We start from the raw sequence: 26,190 nt of genomic DNA on the forward strand, positions 1-26,190 counted from the left end.
AACAGATTTACACCCAAACAGAGATAACTGTACTGCTTTTCCAATTAAAAAAATATATTTTTTTAAAAAGGTAGACTTATGAAAAAAGAGTGCAACTAAATAATTTTTTAAAGGGATATAGTAGAGATATAAATTATGGAGAACACTTTCCAGCAGAACCTTGAAAAGAGTATTCATTTTGTACAGTAATTCCTGGTAAGAACGAGAAGGGATCAACAAGCAGTATCTGAACTGGTGGTGTGCTCCCTGACTGGTGAGGCTGTGGAGCACCTCCCTTCCCACCAGAGGGCAGCAGCCGTCTGCGAGTGCTGCCGCTTCCCTCCATCCTAGCTGTAACGCTACCTTCAGCAGCGTGCTGAACAAGCTGCTTCCTAAGCAAAATCATTGTTACTTTGGTTTAATGATCATCATTTGTAGAACCTTCAGCCATTTACACTTAAATATCTTTCATAATGTCTGACTGACTATGTGCTGATTCTGCTGTATTCAAGACTGTATTTCTTTTATGATCTGCACAATGATGCAGCGTGACAGCTGCCCTCCGGAGACAATGCTCCAGACTGGCTCACAATAAGTTATCTAAGCAATCCAGTCCAACCTTTCCAACACTTTACCAAATGATCAGGTAACAGAAAATAATCTGTTGGATTTATTAAAGTTAAAAATATATGTGTTCTTAAAATGTGTCTTCCCAAAGGAACTCAGATCTATTTTTCTCCTCTAAAATGTTTCAGAGAAGCACTAGAAACAAGCAAGTGTAAGGCAGGACTAACACCTTTCTGCTCAGTAAGAAAGTAAGCTCACTTTCTCAGTCAGTAAGACTCTGCTTACAAAAAGTCTTCATAAAGCTGTGATATAGCAGGGGTCTTCAGCATGCGTCTGATTTTTTAACCACATTCAAACATGTGCCCAAGGCCAGGCAAATGACTAAATGCCTTGCTGAGTTTGGATGGAAGTGCATATTTCAGTGTCGTCTTCCAATTAAGTTCAATGGTTTATTTAGATCAGGTGCTATAAATTGTAAACCCAGCTCTCTGGCAATCTGAAAAAAACCCCAAACCCATCCCATCTGCACAAAGCCGAAAGCAAGCGGAGGGAGCAGCAGTACCTCTTTCGCAAAGCGTTCCTGTCCAGCCCGCCGCGCAAGTGCAGGCTCCGCTCACATGGTCACAGGCAGCTCCGTTCTGGCACCCACAGCTGTGCTCGCAGCTTGGGCCAAAGCTTCCCTCGGGGCATCCTGCAGCCGAGGAATCAAAACCAGATGATGGGTTAATTCTGGAGCAGATCAGGGATCAACGGGGAATTTTTAGATACATGGGAATTCTTACTATTCGCAAAAGAAGAACCAAGGCACAACAGTAATGCCCTAAAACTAACGTGATTAAGTATTGTCCTTGGGGACCAGGAAAGTCGGGCTGTTTTTATTAAAGTCTATTTTAGAAAAACACCAGGGTGTTGAAAGACTAATTTCTGCACAGAAAACTAATATCAACTGATAACCGCAAAGCCTGTGACTGCACAGGTTCTGCTCGATGACACTGCACACTGGTCTGGAATTGCATCCGTGCACATCACCTCACAGACTTCATCAGCCAGGACGGGGCTTCTGCATCTACTTTTGAAGTCCTATCCTGTTTTCCTGCAAATCCTCTTTCCTCAAGAACTTGGAGAAAATATGAAATGTGGTGGCTTCCTACAGAAAGCTCCAAACTGAATGCTGCATACTTCACTTCCAGGCTCTTCTTTTTAAAATTCAAGTGAAACATCTGGGGGACAGATTAACAAATACATTTCCACAGCAGATAATGTAAGGAGTTTTAAAATTTGCATGGTACTCACTATTGGAAGAAAGAAAACAACACTTGAGAATGAAAATAATTTCTTCCAGGATTATAGAAAAAAATCATTTAAAAATAGGGCCAGTTGCCTAATTCACATCAGATATTTTGGACAGGCTGAAATACAGATATATACTTGGCTAAACACAACATTACAGGGCCTCTACTCATGTTTGAAGGTCTTGTGAACTCCCCTCTGAGTTACGTAGATTATTGCCAGATCTCTTTTAAAAGTGTATGATTTTAGCATTTACATCAACAAAGTGATTTTCAGGCAATCTGGAAAGAATCACACAGAACAGAAAGCAATAAGGAACCTAAAAGACAACTCTGTGTCTGGACTAAAGGGTGGGTTTGGTGCTGCCTATTTGGTGCTGTAGGTGGGCAGTGATTAGAGTCGGGTGAATCTGGTCATTCCTGCAGTTTAGTGACTCTCTACTAATTGGAGCTAACCCCTGGGTCTCTTATAGAGGCTATAGGTTGGGATGGGAGACAGAAGGATAGCAAGGTACATGAATTATTTCTTTGCTTTCAATTATCTAGGTCGGAAAACAGGCTGTTGTTTGAATGTGAAGTCATTTAAATGGATGTGTTGCGCTTACAGATGAAATTCAGTCTCAGGGCTGAATCAGTGCAAAATCCCATTTGCATCACCTCCTATTCCGAAAGCTGCAGATCGTTGTGCACCATGCTTCCTGCATTACCTTAATGAGTAAATACACAGAAGTGTACTTTTGCATCAAAAGCTTGCTTCTGCTCAGTTTTTACTTTTCACTTGAAATTTCAGTCAGAGTCCAGGGAATCTATGCAAAGAAAAAAGCATTCCAGTGCAGTAATAGGTGAGGGGCTCTCAACTGAGTTTTCTTCAAACTTACGGTGTTTAGCCTGGAGCCAAGACTTTCAAGGTGATGGCAACGGGTCAGTGCACTTCACAAATGATTTCGCAGTCCACATCACAGAGAACCTGCCCTCTGCTCGAGCAGGCACAGGCTGCTGCAATGCATGCTGAGATGTGTCCACCCCAACAGGGAACCTGAGCTGCCTGCAAAGAGGCCAGAGATGCCTCAGAAGCAGAGGAGCTCTCCTGGGATAGCAAAGATCTCACCTCCGAGGCAGCATAAATTGTTTAGGGAAGAATTATGGCTTTCATAATCTTGCACATACACACACACACATATATATGTATGCATTTTTTATACATATATTTATATACATATACACACACACACACAGTTGAAGTGGGGTAAAAAGCAGACTGAATAAACCAGAAGACCCATAGGCAGAATGTTGGTGGTTGCCAGATGTTTTGTTGGTGGTGATAGCTTCTCTGATTACCTTGCCAGAGAAGATGACAACCAACTATTTGGCGACTTTCTGTCTGCAGAGATGCTGTTTTGAGAGAGGTCAAGAGCAAAAGAGAAGTGGAGCTGGCAGCTCTTTCTCTGGGAGCTGGTCTTCCCACTAACTGTCCTTCCATTCCTTCTGTGCCTACAGCAACAAGAGCTGTAAGATCAGTTTTCCAGGGTTTTTGTCTTAGGCCACCCTTCCAGATTTAATGTTTTGACATTTCTGTGTGACACCAGCGGTTAATTCTGCCTACAGTACTGAGATTCTGGTAGCTGCATCTGTGCTACCGTATGATTGTTAAACTAATAGTTAAAATATTTATTTTATTTAACAACATCAATATAATCAATAATAATAATAGCAGCTTAATTATGCAACTTATTGCAACAAGACAAAGTGGATACCAGATGTTTGCAAGGAATCAAATAGGAAATAGTTGCACATTAATTGGAAAACATATAAAGCTGTATTAATTATAGAGATATTGTTTCTGTCTCAAGAATCTCCTGAGTTACAAATTGAAGAAACCTGGGGAAACATATAATGAATTACATATATAGGTTTTTATCTTCTTAAGGCATCTGCTATTGGCCTCTGTTAGAGACAGATTAGTCCCATGGGATCCTAGAGCTCATGGGGCTCTGGTAAGACCATTGCGCACTGTTGTTGTTAATAAATAGAGGACCCCAAATCTTCCTGATTTTGCTTCTGTTATGTACATGTGAAGCGTTTCTGTATGCCTGGCCTTAAAAAAAGTTTTATGAAGAAAATTTGTGGACCTACAACTGGATAAATAAAACTGACATGGAAACATCTATGCCACAAGTCAAATATGCATGAATCCTTTCACTCACACGAGTTCTTAACATTAAAAATAGCTGTTGAGTCCAAAACAAGTCTGAAAATAAGTTTTCTGGAATCCAAATTAGGGAAACTATCAAACCCTGATGAAACCTGAGAGCCCTGTGACACACTGGGCAGACTGGGGGCGGTACAGCCTGGATGCCTTCCTGGAGGGAATTGTCAGGAAAAACAATTTTTGGTTTTGTAAATTCCCCGTGCTGAAAAAGTGGCAACTTACTCTGTTCGCAGTGTTTCCCAGTGAATCCCGGCTCACAGAAGCAAGAGCCGGTGACCGGATCACAGCTCCCGTCGCTGTTACTGCAGACACACGTGTTTTCACAGTGCTGTCCCCAACGGCCACTACTGCAGGCTGCAACGTAAAACAGTATTTACATTGCGAATCAACTTAGAACTCGTCTAACCAATTATTTTACATGTAAATGAGAGAAGAGAAAAATATGCAAAATAGCCCCTCTTAAGATGCAGAAGCTCTGGCCTAGACTCTCAGCTGCAGCACGGGGCACAAAACAACGGAAATAAATACATTTTTTTCCTGATTTATTTCAGCTGAAAGTAGGCAGGCATTATGCCATCTACATAAAAATAATCATTCATACTCAATCCTATCAATCAATCCACAGTCACAAAAGCATAATTTCATGAAAATAAAATATCAGTTATTGACTCACTTAGCAAAAAAACCTGCAAAACCAGAACAGCTAATGGGTAAAACAAGACAGATTTATGAGCATTCTCCATATTTTCCTCAAAATACTGAGAAATGCAACATGGACAAAGACAGACAAATCTCACAGTCTTTGTTAAAGCAACTTACTGCTGATTCTAAAAATCACCTAACACTGACACGATTACAACAATGTACCACAGCATCTCTTTCCTTTCTTGTAAGGATGAAGATGAAAGTGCCAATTAGGGCAACAGAAACCTGGTTTTGGAGTCAGGAATCTGTTTCATGCTAGTCTGCAACAGTTGGAAGAGCTTACCGAGACATCCCTGCAAAACAATTTTTCTTATATCTTATCCTGAATAGAAATAAAAGCTTTTCTTTGCCATGGTTTCTTAATTCTTTAGACAGCCTAGGGAGTTATGGAAAGCTATCTAAATGGCTTTACGCATTGCCAACTGGTTTGATTTTCAAAACATGCATACTGGTGGAAACTTCAGATTTTCCCAGAGTTTTCTTGACTACCAAGCCTGAGAAGCCAGGTCCAAAACTTACTGCTGTCAACACTGGCAATTAATTTGGATGATTTTATGCATCTAAGATCAAGTTTAGAAACGGGTTTGTATTCTGTCAGCTTTTGCAAGAGGGATCATAACGAATCAAACAGAAAAGACATGAAACAGGAAAAGGAAAGAATCAAGCAGGATGGCTTAACATTTATATGGTGCTCTCCAAAAAGGGCAAATTTGTACTCTTACACGGCCATCAATATGGAAAGTGATGCTAAAGTCAACAGAAGAATGCTTTGCTCTTCCAGAGAATAGAATTTCTCCCAGCATTTATATTCACAAGTTAAGAAGTGACCTTAAGACACACGACTGTACATGCCGCTCACTTGTTGAATAAATCTCCCCTAAACAAAATGAAAAAATGAGAATTAATCTTAAAACTAATCTGCACTGAACATGAAAAACAAAACTGTCTGTCAGTCAAAATGCTGACAGGACAGATGGTACTGGGCAGAGGGATCCATAGTGTTGAAATAAGAGCTTATATCAATACTTTGTGCTTCATCAGTCATCTATTTCAATACTTTGAACCTAGATAATTAAGGATTATAACCACCCAGGCTGTGCAAACCCATAAACACACGATTTCAGAAGCAATAAGATTAGCAAAAGTATATTAAAAAACTGTAATAGACTAAGAACAAACAGAGCTGGTTCTTACATTTGCATTTAAGTCCCTGGGAGATACCTTGTGCCCTGTGAAGCGAACATGCATTTGACTTACGGTGTTTGCAGTCATGGCCAGTCCAGCCAGGGGGACATGTGCACTCTCCGGTGATGTGGTGACACTGAGCACTGCTGCCACAGCTGCACAACAGCAGGCAATTTTGTCCGTAGTAACCATCGGTGCAGGCTGAAAACAGAGGAACAGACTGCAATTTCACCTAGATAATAACTCAGGCACAGACTGAGCTTTTCAAAAAAGACAGCAGCAGCTTGCCCCCTAAAGCATGCATTAGCTGAATCCAGAAATCAAAATGGCAAAACGAAAGGAACGGCTGTAATCTGTACACTGGGTGTCCGGGGCAGAGTCCTGTACAGTGGGAATAGCTTGAGTGCCTTCTTGGTACTTCTTTTGCACATCAGGATCAATCAGAGGAGGAAAAAGAGTGCTGAGCAAATCTTCATCAAAAGTGATTTTGTGATTAAAAAGGAGAAAAAAACGTGCCATCAATGAGGTCTTGCACGAAGCAGTGCCGTTCCTGGGAACCTGCTCATGCCAGCAGGACAGTCATACCCAAGAAGCTTTTAATACCCACAGGCTGGTAAGGACCCATGCCCCACTAGCATGGACCAGTTGCTTGAGCACATTCTCATGGTCTCTGGTGGATCTGCAGAGACAGCACTGACGTTACTCCTTCATCCCCACTACTGTTTAAGCCTAAATCAAGAAGTGTTGCTGCAAACATAACCCGAGAGTGGTGCCATATGGGCCAATTGGTCGGCACCTCTTGCCAAGCAGCCAGCATTACAATGCAAGTATTGTGGCTATCATATATTGTATTTCTAAGTTTATATTGCCATAAATTAAGTATAATGATAACATCAATTTAGGATGCAGTTTAGCTTGTCATCTGCATTTATCTGTAATCTCCCCATGGCAAATCCTGTCATACACAACCTGGGGAATTCCTGAAGCTGCAGGGTACTTTATCCCAGATCAGTGTGTCTAACAGAATAAGCGTCTCACAAAACAGCAAGAAGGCAGAAATTAAACTGACTTTCTTTTCATGTACAAGGCTGATGTGAAGACTTACGTGTAGAGCAGGACACCCCAGTGTAGCCGGGGGGGCAGTCGCAGGCTCCAGTTTCTCTGTTGCACTGGCCCCCAATGGCACAGGGCTCGCAGGAGGACTGGCAGTTTGGTCCCCACCGGCCTGCTGGGCAATCTAGGGAAAAAAACACACGAGATGCTCCCAATGTCATTTTCTGTTTCAAGGCAATCACAGATTTCTGTTGTTACCTTGAAGAATTTAAAAATCATTGTAAAACTAAGCTGGATAAAGGATTGTTATGTTATCTCTGTAGACATACGGTGCTTTCACAGTAAGCCTTCTGAGTCAACACACCCCTGTACTGCAGCACGCCAGAACACAGCTAGAGACCCAAAGGCTCTCTTCCAACTTCCATCACTGCGTGTCTGGTTTTCGGTTTGTCTTCTGATATAGTGACATCAGGAGTATGTGGACATATCTGAAAAATTAACTACTGCACTCCGCAAATGAAATCTGCAGAGGACGGTAACCTGCTGTTATATTTTTCCTAGGCTAAGTGGGGAACAGGATGGTCACCCAGTCCAGAAGAATGTGAAGTGGAGCCCAGGCCTCCATTTAGCTCCAACTCCTTCACCAGGTTCCTGCTCCATGGAGTGGTGACCCATAGTCTGGGTTCGTCTGGGGCAGATGTCCCTCCAGCATGCAACAGCCAGAGCTCTGCAAGTGGGAGAGGACGGGCATCCCATGGCCCATTGGTAGTTCAGTGTCCCTGAGGCTTTCTTCATCTCTTGATTACCCACAATAATTAATTCCTTCCTCTGTTCCAGGTTCTTCACTTGCTGGTTCCACAATATCTGTCTTAGGCCAATACCCATCAAGAGCTTCTGAGGCACCTCATGTGCGTATGGCAGCACAGTCCCAAGCTCTGCTCTGGGACTCAGAACTGCTGCAATGCCCCAATATCTCTGCTCAACTTGTATAAGCCCAGCCCAGCATACAAATCAATATTATTAATTGCAACAGATGAGTCACGGTAACTGAACCACACATGTTTACAAGTGATCCCATGTGGTGGATGTCCTAAGTTCTGCACAAAGACTTATCTCTTAGCCATCCTGCAGATGAAGCCTATTGCATTGCAGCAGTTTTGGTGGGAAACAGAATAATTCCACTTCTTATCATGTCTCTCAAAGCAACACCCTCGCTAACCTAGCCCAGCACCAAACACACCTTGCTCACATGTAGCGCCAGTCTTCCCAGCTGGGCAAATACACTGCCCCGTCTTTGGGTCGCATGGTGCTTCTCCACAGTTGCACCTCTGCCAGCAGTTCACTCCAAAGCTGCCAGGCTGACAAGCTGGTCCAAAGAAACCCAAAGACAAGGTTAGCATAAGGAAGCATCTTCAAGACATTAGGAGGCACCACTGCCAGCAATTTTAAACTGAGCCATGCTGGTACCAAGTGATCTATGTTAGCATATGTGTCTCAGTGACTGGGGGTCTGCAATTAACTGCCATAGAGCTCTAGAAAATCTGTGCCTGAAGCTTTAAAAGAAACTGTAGTTACCAGGACAAATGTTAGGTTTAGTAACTGGCCTCAGCCTTGTGCCTCGACCTTTGCAAGCAGTCACACAGCAGTCGCCAGGCTCCAAATATCAGTTTGGCTTCAGTGGGGAACTCCTATCAACAAGAAATGTATCTTTTATTTGAAACTTCTATATATGAACATAAGTTTCCTGAGTAAGCTTTCCCACCCAAAGTGTACCTCCCAGGGAATCATGCAGTGAGTACCTACATAAATGGCATTTTTCTCCACGAAACCCAGGAGGACATGGATGCTTGCAGGCTCCTGTCTCATGATCACACAAAACATCAGGAGGACACTTGCACCTCAGTTTGCAACCAGCCCCATAAAAGCCAGGTGTGCACTCTGGAAAATGCAAGTAGACACAGAACATGTATAAGAAAAATGAAGAATTAAGAACATTGAAAAAAGTCAGAAAATAATTTGGCAGAAATTCGCAGAAAATCTGTTATAATGTACGTTTTAGAGGTGCAGATAATAAAGCGTAAATACTTTATTAAACATTTTCATGGGCATTTCAAAGAGGTTACTTGCTTAAATACAACCCAGAAACAGAATAGCAGAATACTTAAGGACATACTGAATTATAGCCATTACAGAATTACTCTTATCTGCCTGTACCTTCTGCTGCTCTCTGCCTTGGTGCGAAGCCAGTGCTGGGCGAGGGATGCTCTCCCCCAGAACTGAGGACGTCACCAAGAATGCTAAAGATATTTAATATCGTCACTATTCTTCTTCACTAAACCCCCCTGAATTGGAGCCATAAACCTGACACGTTCCTGCCTGCCCAGGGAGGAACCTGAAGAAAGAATATTTACTGTGTTACTGTCTGGAGAGGGCTACAGAGACATGCAAACATGAATGTGGAATACAATTCTCTTTGAACTACCCCCAAAAACTACAAAGAATAAGTTGAATTCAAAGAACTGCAAATCTGAAGGAAAAGTAGCATTACTGAAACTGTTTACAAATAATCCTGCTGCCATAAAACACAGGCTTTGACACTTATTTACTGTGTGCACAGAAAAAGGATAGAGCAAAAGTGAAAACTCCCACAATCTTCATTATTTAGAGTTTTATTAGAATTTGGTTTCTGGATTTCTGTTGTCATTTGATCAGGCTAAAACTCTGGCATTCTTAAGCTGCATTCCCCTTGATGCCCCTCTGAGCCCTGTGATATCAGGCACTCATGGAGTTTGCTGTATGAAACACCCCAGACTAAATAATTAGTAGAATATGAATACATTAGTAGTAGCAGCCGCAGCCAAACACAGCAGATGGGAGGAGGAATGAGAAATAATGCTAGGACAAAGGAATGAGCAGACATAGGAAATCTGGCTTTCTGTTGTACCTTTCTGACACTTTTTGCCGTGATAACCAGGCTTGCAGGTGCAAGTCCCGTTCCTCGCGCTGCACTCCAGCGTGTGCTCCTTCACGCACTGACACTCCTCCGAGCAGCCAGCTCCGAAGGCCCACCTGGGACAGGCTGCAGCCAGATGAAAAGGAATCATTAGCTCAGTAAATATGCGTGAGTTATTTGAAATTGCACACTGCTGCAGAATGCAACCGCTGCAAAAAGCAAAACATTCATTTTACTTTCAGCAAATACATCCACATTCCTATGACAGCGCCTATTAAAGTGTGGGTGTGTAAAATATAGTTTACATGATTCCCGTATTAAGTAATTCATTTCATTTCAAGCAGTATGTGGTGAGTGCAAGAACCAGAAATGTTTCAAAGAAAACTTAACTAAGTTTCTGAATGAGAAACATTTGGATGCACTCCAAGACAAAGGCATTCATGAAAAAAATTAAATAGCACAACTATATTTCAATCTTGCATAGAGTTTTACGAACAAAACCCTTAACTGTAAAGAAATTTGATCATCTATTTTGTTTTGATTCTTTTTATTCCTATTTAACATCTCACCCCAATCCTGCCCCAGCCAGTCCTGCTCCTCAGCTCCCTCTCCAACTGTATCAGCAGCCACTGATGAGTTACAACCAGACTTTAACCTCACCATCAACCCTAACGTTAACCTGCCTATCCCAACCCTACCTGTAGTCTCCATCTTTGTGCATCAGTAAATCTCAGTCCTAACAGCAAAAATTAATTGCTAGAGGAAAAGATTAATGAAATTTCTGGGATATCTCAGTAAGTGTCCTCTCAGCTCGATGCAGAACCCAAAGTCTTGCTCATTTTATACATCACGTGGAATCTTAAGACCGTTACATCATGCATGTTACATCATGCAACAGATCCAAAAAGTTATGGGGACTTACTAAGATGGCAGAAGCGGCCATAGAGCCCAGGGTCACACAGGCAGGCTCCGTAGAGCCTGTGGCAATGGCCGTTGTTGGTGCAGTTGCAGGGTTTGTTACAGTTCTTCCCAAAGAGGCCTTTTGGGCAACCTTTGGAGTGCACAAACACAACAAGGCATCAGTTGTTGAGTATTAAAACACAAACAGCAAATCAGCTCTCTTTTAATTGGTGCTACAGCAAAGACTGCATCGACTTTGTCACTGAGCTGGGGCTCTGCACAGCCCATCCTGAGATAGTGCTTGCTTTCTCTCACTCTCTGTCTTGCTTATTATTTAAACAAAAACTACTGCAAGGCACTTCACACGGATATAGTACATCTCACACAACGGAGATCGTTCTCATTCAGTCCGCTAAGATGTACCCTGCACAATTACATCCAGACCAAAACAAGGGGGAAGAAGCAGTGAGGCTTCAGGCACACACAACCCCTGGCGAGGAGACCCCTACCGTCTTCACAGAGCTTGCCATGCACGCCGGGCGGGCAGCGGCACTGCCCCGTCACGGGGTCACAGGAGCCTCCGTTCTGGCACTTGCAAGCACTGGCACAGCCTCGGCCGTACGTCCCAGGGGAGCAAGCTGCGGAGAAAGCAGGGAAGGTGAATGGACCAAAAAATCATTTCCCTCTGCCAGTCATCAAAAGTGGGCAAAGAAAGAGTCTATTTTAGTCAAGTGGGCTCTAAACAGTCATATTCTTTCTACATAAGATAATGCACATCCATCTAATATTTACTAGATAGTTCTAAGAGGACTTCTGCAGTAACCAGGCTTACTTATATGAAGTAGTATGTGATGTATCTAAATTCTCCCCAGCATATGTTCCCCTCCACACAATGTACGAGGCTCAAAAAACATCACCTAGAAAGCACAACACTTAAAGATCAGAGCACAGTTTTGAATATTTGGAGATAACTATTTTTAACATTTTTTTTCCTTCCAACTACTATTATAAAAATAACATTGTGTTTTTCAAACATAGTCTCTGAAATTCCTCAGTTGATCATGATAGAAATGAATTCACAACAGCACAGGATTCTTTCCTAAAGCCCTCATCGCTTCAGTGCAAACCAAACTGAAATGAAGCCTTGCTCCACTGTTTGCAGCCCGAGCTAGCTGAGTAAATACAGTTGCTGGAGTAATCTGACTTAAATGACATTTTATCAATGTACATTAAGAAACCTGACATTTCACATCAATTTCCATTTGCTTTCTTTCATGCATTATTACAGAAATTTAGTTCCAGTTTTTTCAGCTGCTTACCTTATCCTAAACCCACGAACTACACTGTATATTAAGAAAGTGAGAGAAAAGAGTGAGAGCAATCACATACGGTTAATTCATAGAGATTATGTATTGTATTTATCATTGTCAGTGTCTACTTCATTGGACTGCAGGCTTGGCTCAATAACCCATTAAAGTTCTTTAAATTCCAGAGTCGAATTCCACCAGATTACATGCATGGATATCTACTGTAAATATAGAGCAAAAATGTTACTATTATTTATAAAGTGAACTAAAGTATTTCTATCCTGTCTTGAAGTATTTATGATCTATCCTGAACCATTAGAGCACTATGAATAGAAGTAAGAATATCCTAACTTGATAGCTTGAACTACCTGAGGTAAACTAGAAATTATAATTTTAATCATCTTCCTTCCTATTCTCTTGGTTGTCTCCAGTGTGCTTACAATCCAAACCCATGATCAGTCACCCAGAATAGCTACTGGCAGACTGTAGGTTTCAACCATTCGCATTTTTTTATATATTTCTGTCCTTGTGATGATGCGTCCTAAACAATCTTGATGGTGGTTAACCTGAAGATTGCTGTCTGCTGACAATAAGTAATAATTCTTCATCATCTGTCTCATTAGTGACAGCACAGACCACCTGAGTTCATGGGCCATCACACCATACACCATGACATGGAGGGACCCATCTGAAAGATGCAGAGACTGCGGTGTGAAGTCTCAGACAAGAAACACAGGTTTTCCAAACTGCAGATGAAGAACAGTGCACGGTACATCAAGAAATTGCTGCTCTATTTTTCCAGTTAGTTTTGACACATACTTGTGAACCAGAAAGATCTTCTGCCAGGAGGCAGAAATAAGAAGAGTAGAAAGCTATTACAAAGGACACTGGCTGATTTGGCAAAACAATTCTGAAAAATACGATTTTCAGTATTAAAAATCAACCATTCCAAGAAAAGTACATTAATAATAAAAACAGTGATAAGAAAAAAACCCAGCAGGCCCAAGTTTACCAACACAAGGAGGAAAAAAAACGGGGGTGGGGGAGGGGGGAGACAATGTCTTGGGATGCGATAGAGGAAAAATCAGGTTTAGCATCTATGTCCACCCAGATTGTCACACCACCTGCCAGGACAGACTTCTGAAAGTCAGTGAGGCAGTTGTGCAGCAAAGCATAGCAGGCAAATTTTGGCACTTCTCAGCAGCAGAGCAAATAGGAATGAGCACCAAGACAAGTACCCAGGGCACTGCACTGCACTGGAGGGCTGAGACCTCGCTATGTGAGGCTTTGGTTTGTACACTGTAGCACCCCTTACAACTTCTAATTAATGTGCCACACTGCAGTAAAATTTTGATCTGTCTGTGAGGCAGCTGTGCTCCTTAGAAAGTCTTAAGGATTAGAAGTACAACAGGTTATTCCTATTTCCTACCTATCTGCAGGGCCACCAGGACAAAGCCCCCAGCTTTCAAACACGCTGTACTCACTTTCATTACAGATAACGCCGGTCCAGCCAGGGGAGCACACACAGCCGCTGCGCTCGCTGTTACATCGGCCTCCGTTCAGACAATCCTCACAGCTCAAGCTACAGTCGTTGCCAAAAGTGTTATCAAGGCAAACTGAAATGGAAAAAAACAATACAGAAGGTTTAGTGAGCATTCAGACAAAATATTTCCCCAAGCTTGTACCTATCGTTCCAGATGCACGAGTGCAAAAAGGAACCCGCACAACACCAACAGCCTGAAAAAAAACTATTCACGTTGTTCAAATGGTAGTGTTGCAAATATCACCGAGTTGTCCCAAAAGATGGTCCCAAATGGAGATTCTCAAACTTTCATCTTCAAAGTTTAGAGTCTAAATAAAAGGAAAGCTGGTTCTTTAGTTGGAATTTAGTCCCTTAAATGCTGTAATTCTCTGTTGAAGAGAACTTAAAACTACTTTTTAAGAGCATATATTTTTCCATCAGAAAAAATGAACTTGCACCTAATGCTTAATAATGTTAAGATAAATAAAAGTGTTTCTTCGGAGAGAATCTCCTTTTCTCCTTGCTATTCTCTCCTTTTTGTTATTCTGTTGCAGCAGGTGGCTGTGGTGCTATTTAAGCATAGCCAAGTGATATTTTTAACATCATAGTTTGAGTGTTGCTCTAGGAAAACAAAGCATAGCACACATTCACTACTTCCTTTTTTTCTTCATGGATATGAAAAAAGGGTTATTTTATATGGAAAAACAAAGAAATATGAAAATGTATTCCTCCCTCACCTTCCCCATCCTCCTTTTCTCCCTTGCACCCAACTATAAGCACATACACGTGCACCCTCATGTTCTCTCTCTGTGGGTTTATTGAGAAAGGCACAGAAGAACATAAATGTTACTCTTTGCTAAAAAGTCTTGGTGACATTAAGATCCTACCTACACGGTCAGTTTATTGCCTTCAAGGCTTTATGGCTGTGGCTTGAGGATTTTTGGAAGGGGATTTTGAACAACACCTGAAAGCAAGCTGGCAGGTTACTTCAGCTAACAGAAAGTCAGCAGCCTGGTTGCTTTTCTCCAGCAATTTTCAATGTGAGGCCAGATTTCCTCTTGGTCTCAGCACCCAACTGTTCCTTTTTTGGGAGCTGAACAAGTGCCCAAGCTTTCAGAGGCATTCAGAATCCCAGTGCTCCAGCACGAAACAGGTTACAAATTTTTACTTCAGGAGAAGAATACAGATCACTATTAAAAATTACATGCTTCTGCATTAAGAAGTCATTCAAGCTATAGAAAATATTTAATTACTTGCATCAGCTTATGGTGTTTTTTTCCTAATACAGATAGCAGCAGAAAATATGCCCACAAGTATAAGGAATAAATTAATATTTGGGAGGTAAAAAGAACTTGCTACACCATTTGAAGTTTCATTCCTCCATCACCTTTCAATCCTCACATGCTGCAAAGCCTCAGCTTTAGAAAAAGTGCAGATGCTCAGCTATGACTGATAACATCCAAAGTTATGCGGCTAAACAAAACATGCAAAAACTGGTCAATAAATATTTGATTGTGGTTTCTAGGCCTGATAATTTTGCCTGTGGTTATTTCATTTATCATTTTCCCAATTGGTTATCAGTGTCGTTGAGTCCAGCTGGATGCTAGGTGATTTGGGAGGTCTTAACAGTTTTGCTTATAAAAATAAGTTAATTTTTTATTAAAGCCAAGACCAGTTCCTGATTTTTGCCTGTCGGGCACAGTCCTCAGATGAGTAATTAAAGCTCATCTAAAAATCACAGGACATACATAACAAAAATGAGAAATCTGATCCCTCCCTGGTGACTCCCTCACTCCTGGGATGAGCTGCATCTCTGTCTGTTGCCTTCAGGACTCTGTGCAGACACCTTGTTTGTTCAAGAAGCTTCCCAGCCCTTTTCCTGCTGTGCTGCTTCCCACTTTTCCCATGCCTCCTTCCACATCCCTCCCCGCTGCATCCAGGCAGTGGCAGATGTGAGTTGAGAGCCTCTCTGTTCCCCAAACGAGTCCCATCTGGGATGGGACATGTGGCAATCCCTCCTCCCCGTCGGTGTGGAAGATGGGCAGAAAGCAGGATTAATGCTCACCCTTCCTCTGCTCCTGCTGATGGCTTAAACCCAGCCAGCCCAGCATTACTCTGGCCCCAAATCCTCTTCCCATTCCCCTCATTTCCTGCAATGGCTAAAGCCGATGTTCATTTACTCACCAACCCTGTGCACCAAGGTGAGTTCTCCTCGCGGGTCTTCATCCTCGTAGAGGCCACCGAGTGCGTAGTGAAGGAGCTGGGGGGAACCTCTGAACTGCAGCCCTGGAGCCCCGGCAAACCTTGTTGCCTCCTCTGCATCTGTCTCCTCCCCACCTAGGGCTGACACACAACACACACACGTGTCATCAGGACCTGGTCCTAAGTCTTCCTCCATTACACTTTCCACTCATTTATAATTTTTTTATGATGCTGGTAGATTTTCCAGTTACTCCTCAATGCAGTCTGCACAGCACTCACAGCTGGTTCATTTTCTCATCTGTATTTATAAACAGAGTTTCTACTACCCAAAAGAAAGAAGAGAGGGGGAGAAAATTAAAATCTTTCCCTTTCCTTTCTTCTGGAAATAAATTCTGATCATGGAGAGTCCAAAACAAAAAATCAATGGAGAGTTTAATTTTCCTCAGGTGAAGTTTGACATTATTTTTAGTTAATGAAGGTCATTACTCTAGCTCCTTTTGGAGATGACAAATACAGAGTGAGGCTGGCTGTCCAATTTATTTTCAGAAAAACTAAAATTTGAGCCTTAACATGATGGGAAATCAGTTGGTTTTCTTTTGGTTGGTTAAAATATCAAACTGCCCAAGGTTTAGCAGATGCTAAAGTTGATTATAAAATGAAGCTGTTAGGCTAAACTCTGCACTGGCTCCACTGGCAGAAATCCAGAATCACACCACTGACTCCAGTGGAAAACTTGCCTTGGTTCATCAAAGCAGAATCTGGCTACCTTTTTTCCACCGGATGTTAAACTTCATCAAATAGTGCAAGAAAATTGTCAAAGTAGTATTTATTTCTAAAACACAAGGCTTAGGTTTTCAAACATGTCCAGGGGATTTAAGTGTTCTTCTCCCATTAATCTTCAGCAAAATGCACTACTGGAGAATGGACTTAGGATCCACATGTTGCACGTAGCTCTGCCCTGGCCACATTCAGAGATGGCTCAAGTTGGGCTCCCAAAATCTCAGGATCTGTCAAAATCTCAGTTGAGTTCACATTTTAAATCAGTGGGAAATACTTTAATGGCCTTCAAGTTGTAAAAAATAACTTACCGATGCAGGACCATCTGTTAACACCAAGCTTGTAGCCCTCCCTACATGCACATTCGTACGACCCCAGAGAATTTACACAGACATGGTCGCAGTTGCCATTATCAAGATGACATTCATCCACATCTAGAAAAAACAGATACAAATGCTGATTGGGTGCAAGTACTTCTGCTTGGTGAGTGTACTCTGTGCCTGGCTGCATCTGAATAATTATTCTGCACATAAGAAAACCCAATTTTCTTAGTACTTCGGGGCTCTTGGTTTCTCACTAGCATTGGAGATATTAAAACATTTCAAGGCAACATGGAATAGATTATTTCACCTATGTTTTTGTCTCAAGTGAAAACAGCTGCTTTAAGCTGTTAAGCTCAGTTGATCCTTTGATTTTGAGGGCTCTTCTTTTGCAGAAGCAGTCTTTCACACACATCAATATACAGTGTCCATGAGAGAGGAAGAAAATTTCCTCTCTGCTGGCTTGTCTCCCACAGCCTCACTTGTCCATGCTGGGTTATTACTGTATTCCAGTCTTACAAAGTGGAAATTGTATATTTGTAACCCTTATCAGCAAAGCTGACATATGGTCGCTGATTCTCTTATTAGGGAAATGCCCACAAAGACTTGGGATGAGCTATGACAGTGTTTCTGCATCCCACTGTTGTGCTTAGTTAGAGCAAGCCACTGGTAGCGAAGACTCACCGTCGCAGGCGCAGCCGTCGGCGTTGGGCTGGAAGCCTGCTTTGCAGGCACACTCGTAGCCGCCCGCGTAGTTGATGCAGAACTGGGAGCAGCAGGACTCGCCGGTCTCACACTCGTCCAGCTCTGCAAGGAAAGGGCAGCTCAGTCAGCCCTGGGGTGCATCTGGGCTGCTGCCACAGTTGGGCTCGGCAGTTACTGCACTTATCAGCACAGGCATTTCTACATCTTTCTCACCTTTTACCCACACAAAACACCGAGTCTTGACAGCAGCTTTCTTCTACTTTCTCCCACTGTACTCAATACCCTCCACATCCAGGGAGAGGCATCTTTTCTGTGAGTCTTTGCTACAAAACACCAGCCCACAAATACCATCTACTTAATAGCAATCTACATTTAACCATTCCGGCCATTTTTTACATTCAGCCTTACTCAATGCAAACTAATGGTGAAACAACGCTCTGACCTCACAAGGTGTTTGCTGGACACCAGCAGCCTACTAGATACAATATTAGTTTTTGATAACTAATTGCCTATCGCCTTATTCTGCCCTGTGTCCATGCGGAAATTGGTATCGTTGACACCGCTGTTCTGGTGATTAGATATGAGAATCGAGCTGTTATCTTTTCACTGCAGGCTCTCAGCTGATGTCAGCCCTTGCAGCCTGCTGAGCAGGTCGGTGGCCATTCAAGGGCCACCTTGTCAATGCTGAGTCTGCAAAATGCTTTTGAATGTTACCCAGACGAGTGGCCGCAGATGGGAAAGGTCAGTGTCTCAATTAACCTTGGAAGGAGTACCAACATTATTAGGAAACACTGACAGGAGAAAGAAGAGAAAGAAAATGTAATTAATCAATCGAGGTGAGGAGGTCAGCGTGAAAATGATTAATGCAGGTTATTTGAACACGGAGTGTTTTGCAGAAATGTCAGAAGCCGAGCTCCTCTGCAGCACGTCAGATGATGCCGTGCTCTGGGGCCTAGCAACATCCCCTTGTCTGTGTAGGAATGCAAAATGTGCATCCAACAAAAAGAAGATTTTTTGCTATTAAGAGCAGCTTTTCATGTCCTCAGCCTTGTCAAACCCTTCCCCTGTGCTTTCACTTCCCTCATTGCATCCAGCGTAACTGCTTCCCTCTCAACTCTCCACAGCAGGTCACTGAGCTGAGGTGCAGGCAGGAGGCTGCTCTGCCTCTTCTCAGCCATATACAAACCAGACTGTGTAACCCACCCCAACCCCTGTGAGGCTCTGGGACCAAATTTGGCCCCCTCATCTTATTTTCTTTTGCTTTTTAAGCTCCAGTATCAACCACCTCTTGCAGACCTCAGTGCTTCCCTCCACCATTGCTCCTTCCTCTCTCCTGCCCTTGGCTTTTTTGTTGCAAGACTATTCTTGTCTGTAACGCCTCTCACATTCACCAGAGCTCCTGCTCTCTACCTCTCCTCACGTCTTACTATGCTGCTCTGTGATGCCTGCTCTTGCTTTCCCTGCCCCCCCTTCCTCTTGGCTGTTCCTTAAAATTTTAATGGCATAGTGACAGCAAGTCTAAACCAGAATGAGATACAGTTTGCATAGCAAAAGCTGTAAACAACAAAAAAAACCACATCGTAAAATCGCATAAAACATGAAGGAATTTTTAAGCTCTTCTCTTGAAATAAAAACAAATCTAACTCTATTGCTTTCACTTTCTAAGTGAGACTTCTCACAGCCAGACGTGCAATCTCATCACTGAGCAAATCTAATGGAAATAGAGCAACTCTCATAACACAAAGTCAAGTTTGAGCATGAAGCACTTCAGAACAGCATTGCTACCACTCCCGGCAAGAGCAAACCCTCTTTCCAGCTGCCAGTTGAGGGAAAGAAGGAAAAAAATTCAGCCAAGTGATGTTTGGGCTGGACACAATAAGACAGAGCCACAGCAGCTGGTGATGCCCCTATGTGTCGTCTTCCATTTGGGAGGCAGAACTCCCTCCCCTCGTTAATCAAGAATCCCAGAAAACACGCAGGGCAAGGCAAGCTGGAACAGCAGCTGAGGAAGTGCCAGAGGATGGTATTAATTAAAACTTGCAGGAGAAAAGCAGGGGACGGGAAGGTATTTCCTTGAGTGACAGCTCTCCTGCTGGTTCCCCTCACACAGAGACCCACCGCACCTCCTCCCTCCTCCTGTGGAGATGCAGCGTTCATCATGAATTACCTGCGCACGTTTTGCCATCAAAATCGAGGCGATAGCCGTCATCGCAGGAGCAGCGTGGCCCCGCAGTCGTGTGTTCGCAGTGGTGAGAGCAGCCACCGTTGTTGTCCTGGCAGCTATCGACAATTTCCATTTCGATGCCTTGCGGAGAAATAAATCAAAAGGTTGTTAAAAAGCAAGCACAGGGGGAGAGCCACTGGAGAATAAGCCTTCCGTAAAAAAGCATCCATAATTCGACTGCTGTAGCAGGAAATATAAACTCAGCTCCCACACACAACCAAGAAGAGAATGTTTTGGAGTCACTGAACTCTGGGTATTTGTCTCCTTGTGTCATAACAGTGGATGCTGGTGACTTTGGTGACATGAAGCCAGCTCACTGTTTCAGCAGGCTGCCAGTTACGAGAGCGTTCATGAGTTTCCTGAGAATTATGTTTTGTTTGAACGCAACGGCGACTTCCGCCCTTGCCCCAAAGGAGGAAAGGAACCATCTGAGAAACCCAGCTGGTTCATATCAACCCAGTCTGCTTATGCTTTCCAAAAGCAGCTTTTCATTTTGTACGTGAATGGGAAAGAGGTTCTGAAACACACACTGGACTTAAATGCCTTAAATTTTCATAGCAAAGTCCCATTGCTGAGCCTGACAAAGCAAAACAATGCAGGTTTCGACCCTCAGACATCCCTTCAAGGGGGCACACAGCAGCTCCTCTGCTGAGCCTTTGTCCTTGCCTGCCAACAAGAAATGCAAGTCTAGCTGGACCTGTTATACTAGGGTATAAAGTAGGAGAACATATATAGAGGGCCACACCTCATGCATGGTATGACTACTTGCACCAGGGAGAAGAAATCTAGTCTTCCGCCCCATGTGTTAAGATGGGATTTAGGAAACCCAGCAATCAAAGGCAGAATCTGACTTTATACACAATCTTCATAATTTGCTTTTTTCTTCATCAGTAAAACTGGAAAAACAGCTCTTCCTCGTGCCATGGGGGAAATGAAAGAATAAACAAAGATTGTAAATTGCTCAAACACTGGGATAATCCTGATCATAAATATATGCAGAATGTTTTTATTTTTATTGTTTGCTCTGTAATCTTGTATGTAAGGCACAGATCACCATCCCCTGAGACTTGCTGAACATTGAGAAAAAATATTATCAGAAAATCACAATGAAATCTAAGTGGTCTAAACCACCTTTTTATCTCCATAGCAGATCATTTTGTGTTTACGTATTAATTGCACTTCCTTCACGACTGCACTACTTTGCAGTTACACATCACCTACAAAATAATAGTTCAGGATGTCTCCAACATAATTGTTTTTTGTTTTTAATATATGTTAATGACTTGAAACTGATTTTCATCCTTATTAAGTATTTCTTACACACACATTCTTAAGAAAATAGTTCACTCTCTGGCATGCAGCACGTTTTCCTAAAGAAATTTTGCTGGAAGTTCTTGCACAGTATTATTAGGTTGAATGATCTCTGCCTACTTCTTTGCTAAAACAGGTCATGCTTTTGTCTGCATTCCAGGTCCATAATAACACCAACTCTTCCACATCACCTCCTTTATTAATCTAAATCTGCCCTCAAGGACAGCTCAGGAATCACCTTGCAACTTCACGGTGCTGGGAGTTAGTCCCCTGCTGAAGACAAGGGGTGTTGATTAAGAAACCCTGCTGGCAAGAGGTAAGTATGTGAGGGAAGACAACAGGGGTCAGCATCATTTTAGTTTGGGAAACTTTAGTTAGTAATATTTAATATTAGAAACTGTAGATATTTTTTCATCCCAAATCTTCCTTTTTTTAAATATTAATAATAAAAAAAAGCATCTACTTAACAGTGTCAATAATCTCAGGACAAACATAAGTACACCTAGACAGAGACAAGAGCAGAATATCATGTTTGGTTATTTTTTTGTGTATCAGATGCAGCATATAACCAAAAAATGGGAGGAGGAGGGCAGAAAAACATTTCACAGAATAGCAATATTTTGGTAGCTTTGCAACAGAATTCAGCAGACTCTGAAGATAAACCAACAGGGTTATTTGCTCTTTGAAATGCAGCAATTAAGGTCTGCGAGCACAGGCTTAGGAACGTATCAACCTGCAAAACCAGCAGTAGCAAAAGATGAAGAAAACAGTATTAAGCTTGAGCTTTTGCATACATTTATTTTGCTGGGAGTGCTAATCCAACTGAATTAAAAATGAAGCCCAGCAGTTTGCAGATAAGATAGCCTGAAATGCATAGCTGTAAAAGTGTCACTTACGGTAGCACTGCTTTCCATCAGCCCCCAGCTCGAAGCCAGGATTGCAGGCGCAGGTGAAGGATCCCAGAGCGTTCACACAACGATGAGCGCACCTGGCTCTCCCTTCTGCACACTCATCAATGTCTATGAAGCAGAGAGAAAGGCAGAGACATTCATTTGGATATTAAAATAAAAAATTATACTGCTTTACACACACGAGTGTATTTCCAAACATTCACTGAAAAAAAGCATCTTGATGTTAGTCTACAAATGACAGCATCTGATTAATGTAGGAACACTGAGCTCAACATTATTCTCCTAAATAATCTTTTTTTTTTTTAAACACCACTGACCTTGAACCTTTCAACATGAATATTTACAATATCAGACATCATATTTACAGTATCAGCCAAAGCAGCTTGTTTATTATTCCTACAACAAAAGCAAAGGCAAAAGAAGCCGCATGAACTCAGAAAAGTCCTGTCTCCCAGCACCCTAAAATTATCACTAGGTCCTCACAGCCATGATACTTAAATTAATGGGGCAAGAAATATCTGATTATTTCCTGAATGTCAAATGATTTGGATTAAGTGGTGGCTGGATCTCAGTAGGTACGATGGAGACAGATCTTCTCCGTCACATCCCTGAACCCTGCAGCTTCCTCTACAGAAGTCCAGCAGCGAGGTGCTTAATCTAATCAGGAGGTTCACTCTGCCTGTAAGGTAGAGCTGCAGGTGGGGAGACTGTTCTTCACCACTTTACACTCACTAGTCTGTATTTTGGAGTTACATGCCACCAAAAGCATCCATCTTCCTAAAATCTCAGTGGAGCATAGTAATTCTTAGTTAAGAAATAACTACTGAAAAAAAGGCAAAGCAAAAAACTTACTCTAAACACTGCTGCTGTAGAGCACAGCTGCAGAAAACGGCAGCCTCCGTGCAAAGAATGGCATTATATTATACATAGTAAACCCCTAAGTGACCTCTTGTTCTGACATTTTGCTTGCAAAATACAGATTATTCATTGCAACGATCCCGGGTCAGTCTCACACACAGGAGAGGACAGTCTGGTCTGTGGCTTCTCACCTTTTACCACAGCAAACCACTTTCTAACAGCTTTCTTTCTCCATATGCCCTGTAGCCAATGCCATACTCATGGCCCCTTGTACTCGAACACAAGTAGCTTTACAAATGCAATCAGCCTACTTGCAAAAAGAGGCCCCAGGCAGTGCAAACACCACACAGCGACTCATGAAAATTTCAGGAAAAATGACAGCTTCTCTGAAGCAACAATGTGAGTAGCTGCTGCTTAGTATAAAATGGGTTATTTCTCCTTTTTCTGCAATTAATTGTCACTTTGCAAGTAGAGCATGCTGGCCAATGTTGTAAAAGTTATTTCATCTTTTTATGCTTTTTCAAATAGAAAAACAAAAAGTTGGAAAACTGAACCACAGCCACCATTCTGCATGTGTTTCACCACACATTGTACACATGGTTAATAGCTGAAGTATGACACTTTAGTTGCCCTCTGTCTCCTTCTATCTTGGTTTCCAAAGAGTCAAATACCAGTTTGAATTTTGCAAAAGGCATTGAATAATTTCTAGGAGAAAAGCCAATAATTGTATATCCATGGTAAGACACCACGCTTAATGATTCAAAAGACTGTTGCCACAAGGTCTGGAAGAAAATTTGTTCCAATATATAACACTGAAAATTACCTAGTGCTTTAGTTTATACATAAATTAACAGAATTGTCAACGTGTATCTGAGATAAAATGAGTAACAAGCTGACCCCAGTATTAAACCCACTGCTGTGTTCATCTATTAATCATCAGTGAAGCGTCTACACTAGAAAATACTTTGCTTTTTTCAGTAACCTCACTCATGAGTAATGCCAGTAAGAGAGGGGAATTGCTGAGGCGTGCAATGCTACTCACAGAAGGGCTTACAGGCAACTGAATAAAATACTTAGGGTGGCATCTAAGTATTTTGCAAAGCATCTAGTACTCCGTATAGATAAAACAATAATTTAAGTACATGAAAAAGTTTGGCCAAGTGTCTGAATATGAGCCCTAATCCTGACAGGGCTGGTAAAAATCTGTGCAGAGCAAAGTCCACAGATGCTTTGCACTTCATAAAACTGATGAACTACCTAGCTTCCAAGCATTGTATTGAGAGAGAAAAGCGGGTATTTTGGTCTGTAAGTCCCCCACATTTTTGGGTCAGAAATGCTTTAGATCCTTTCGAAAATCCCAGACTAAATGCAGGACTTTGGAATTCAACTTTTTAAGCTCCTGTCTTTGGAAATCTTAGACTTCATTACTTCTTCCTTCACAGTAGTTTCTCTATTAATATGGAAACATTTCTCCAGCTAAAAAACCCTTTGAATCCTAAATAGGTTTTCAGTGACCTGGTTCAGAGTGTTACTTGAACCAATTTTCCAGGAGCTGTATCTGGGACATTATTTTAAAGGGATCCTACAAGAATAACACTATAGCATCTTTAAATCCAGTTGCTAGAAAGCATGATTTAAGAGATCACAGAGTAATTTGCATTACTAAAATTGTCCTTCAGGACTATCGGCTGACATAAATATCACAGAGAGCTGCTGCTTCAAAATGCATACATATATTTGTACAACATATTCCTTTCCATTCAAAGCTCAGTAAGCCAGAGCACTGATTAATACCTTTCTTCCCAAGAAACAGTCCATAGTTTCTTACCTAAACAGGACTTTCTGTCTGCAGAAAGATAATGCCCTGGATGACACTCGCATTTTGCAATTCCTCTCTCATTTTGACAGATTTGTGAGCATCCTCCATTCCCACTTGTGCAGGGGTCTATCACTGAAACCAATTAGAGCACACTGTCAACTTAAAGGTCACGGTTTTTGTCTGAAAATGGTCTTACCTGCCACTGTTACAACTAACAACAAAGATTACTGTAGCTGTAAGAGATCAGACTGAAAAAAAAAAAAATTGACAGAATTTGTTGTAAAGTAAAGCCGTTGTTTTTCTGTATGCTATTGTCTCTGTTTCTGGAGAGGATTTTTAATCGAGCAGCAACAACGCTTTAAACAGCAGGAAACTGGGCTTGTATGACACCGTGGAAGTAGGACAAGAAAAGTACATTTTATCCGTATTTTGCCATAACTGAGCAGATTTCAAGAGCTGCTCTAAACAATAGCAATTAGCACTCCAATATGTGTGAACCCATAAACACATACAACGGAGGATTTTGTCATGGAATAAAGTGTATTTAAAAAGTCTCTAGAGGAAATAAATGCTGAAGAGCCTCAAAAGACCTTTTTCAGTCTAAAAACATATGCTATTCATGTTGTACATCACTATTTGTTCTTTTTTTGAACAATAACATACCGTTTCAAGGATAAGCCACTTTAAATGTTGAGTACTTAGAATCACATTTATTAAGTGCCTACAAGAAGTCTCTACCTCGAAGACTTCACTGTGTTTTTTATGGGTTTATTTCTGAAACACGTACCTGCTGGAAGCACTGATGTATTTGCTCAAATAAATACTTTGCACAGACCTACTAGGACTGTTTGGACAGGTCTGATTTGGGTTAAGAGTCAGAGCGTTCATATCAAAATCTGATACTCTTGCACAAGGTTGAGGTTTCAGTTTGGAGTGTCAGCTATGCTAACACACAGGTGAATAACATTACAGAGGTAAATTTGGAGGACACCTTTGAAAGTGTGTCCTCTAGAGCTCTGCTTAAGTTTCAAATAAAGCTTTTTAAAAGTTAAGCTTATTTCATTAAAATTTAAGGTCTAATTCAGTTTTAGCATTTTCCTAATTACTGTCTGACCAGAGGCATTTGGTCAGTATTCCTCACTCGTCTCCAGCCTGACATCATCTTCAGTGGACGTCTCAAGCTCTGTACAAGCCAACTCCTATCAAGGCACCAGGAAGAAAGTCAACATCAGTTCAATAGCACTGACGGTGGAGCCAGTAGTTTCAGTAACCCTGGGGAAGGGTTGAAGGTGTCTTCCTCTAGACCTTGCTGCTTTGCTCTTCCAGTAGGTAACCACAGACATATATAGCTAAGCAGGAAAAGGGAAGAGGAGAGAAAGACCTCTATTTTACAT

General features: G+C 41.9%; 1 protein-coding gene across 1 annotated transcript in view; it reads right to left on the reverse strand.

The window, feature by feature from the left end:
- LOC104539042 (multiple epidermal growth factor-like domains protein 6) overlaps window positions 1-26,190 on the reverse strand; it is an 85,102-nt gene that overhangs the window by 29,123 nt on the left and 29,789 nt on the right. Inside the window, 14 exon segments of the mRNA XM_010182466.1 lie at window positions 1,109-1,237; window positions 7,040-7,171; window positions 8,228-8,353; window positions 8,791-8,925; window positions 9,932-10,066; window positions 10,863-10,991; window positions 11,350-11,478; window positions 13,632-13,763; window positions 15,854-16,006; window positions 16,960-17,082; window positions 17,653-17,775; window positions 19,841-19,978; window positions 22,105-22,227; window positions 24,806-24,928. Coding sequence (XP_010180768.1) covers window positions 1,109-1,237; window positions 7,040-7,171; window positions 8,228-8,353; window positions 8,791-8,925; window positions 9,932-10,066; window positions 10,863-10,991; window positions 11,350-11,478; window positions 13,632-13,763; window positions 15,854-16,006; window positions 16,960-17,082; window positions 17,653-17,775; window positions 19,841-19,978; window positions 22,105-22,227; window positions 24,806-24,928 — 1,830 coding nt within the window.

This window comes from Mesitornis unicolor, unplaced genomic scaffold (assembly GCF_000695765.1).
Source record: "Mesitornis unicolor isolate BGI_N332 unplaced genomic scaffold, ASM69576v1 scaffold24594, whole genome shotgun sequence".
NCBI classification, from domain to species: domain Eukaryota; kingdom Metazoa; phylum Chordata; class Aves; order Mesitornithiformes; family Mesitornithidae; genus Mesitornis; species Mesitornis unicolor.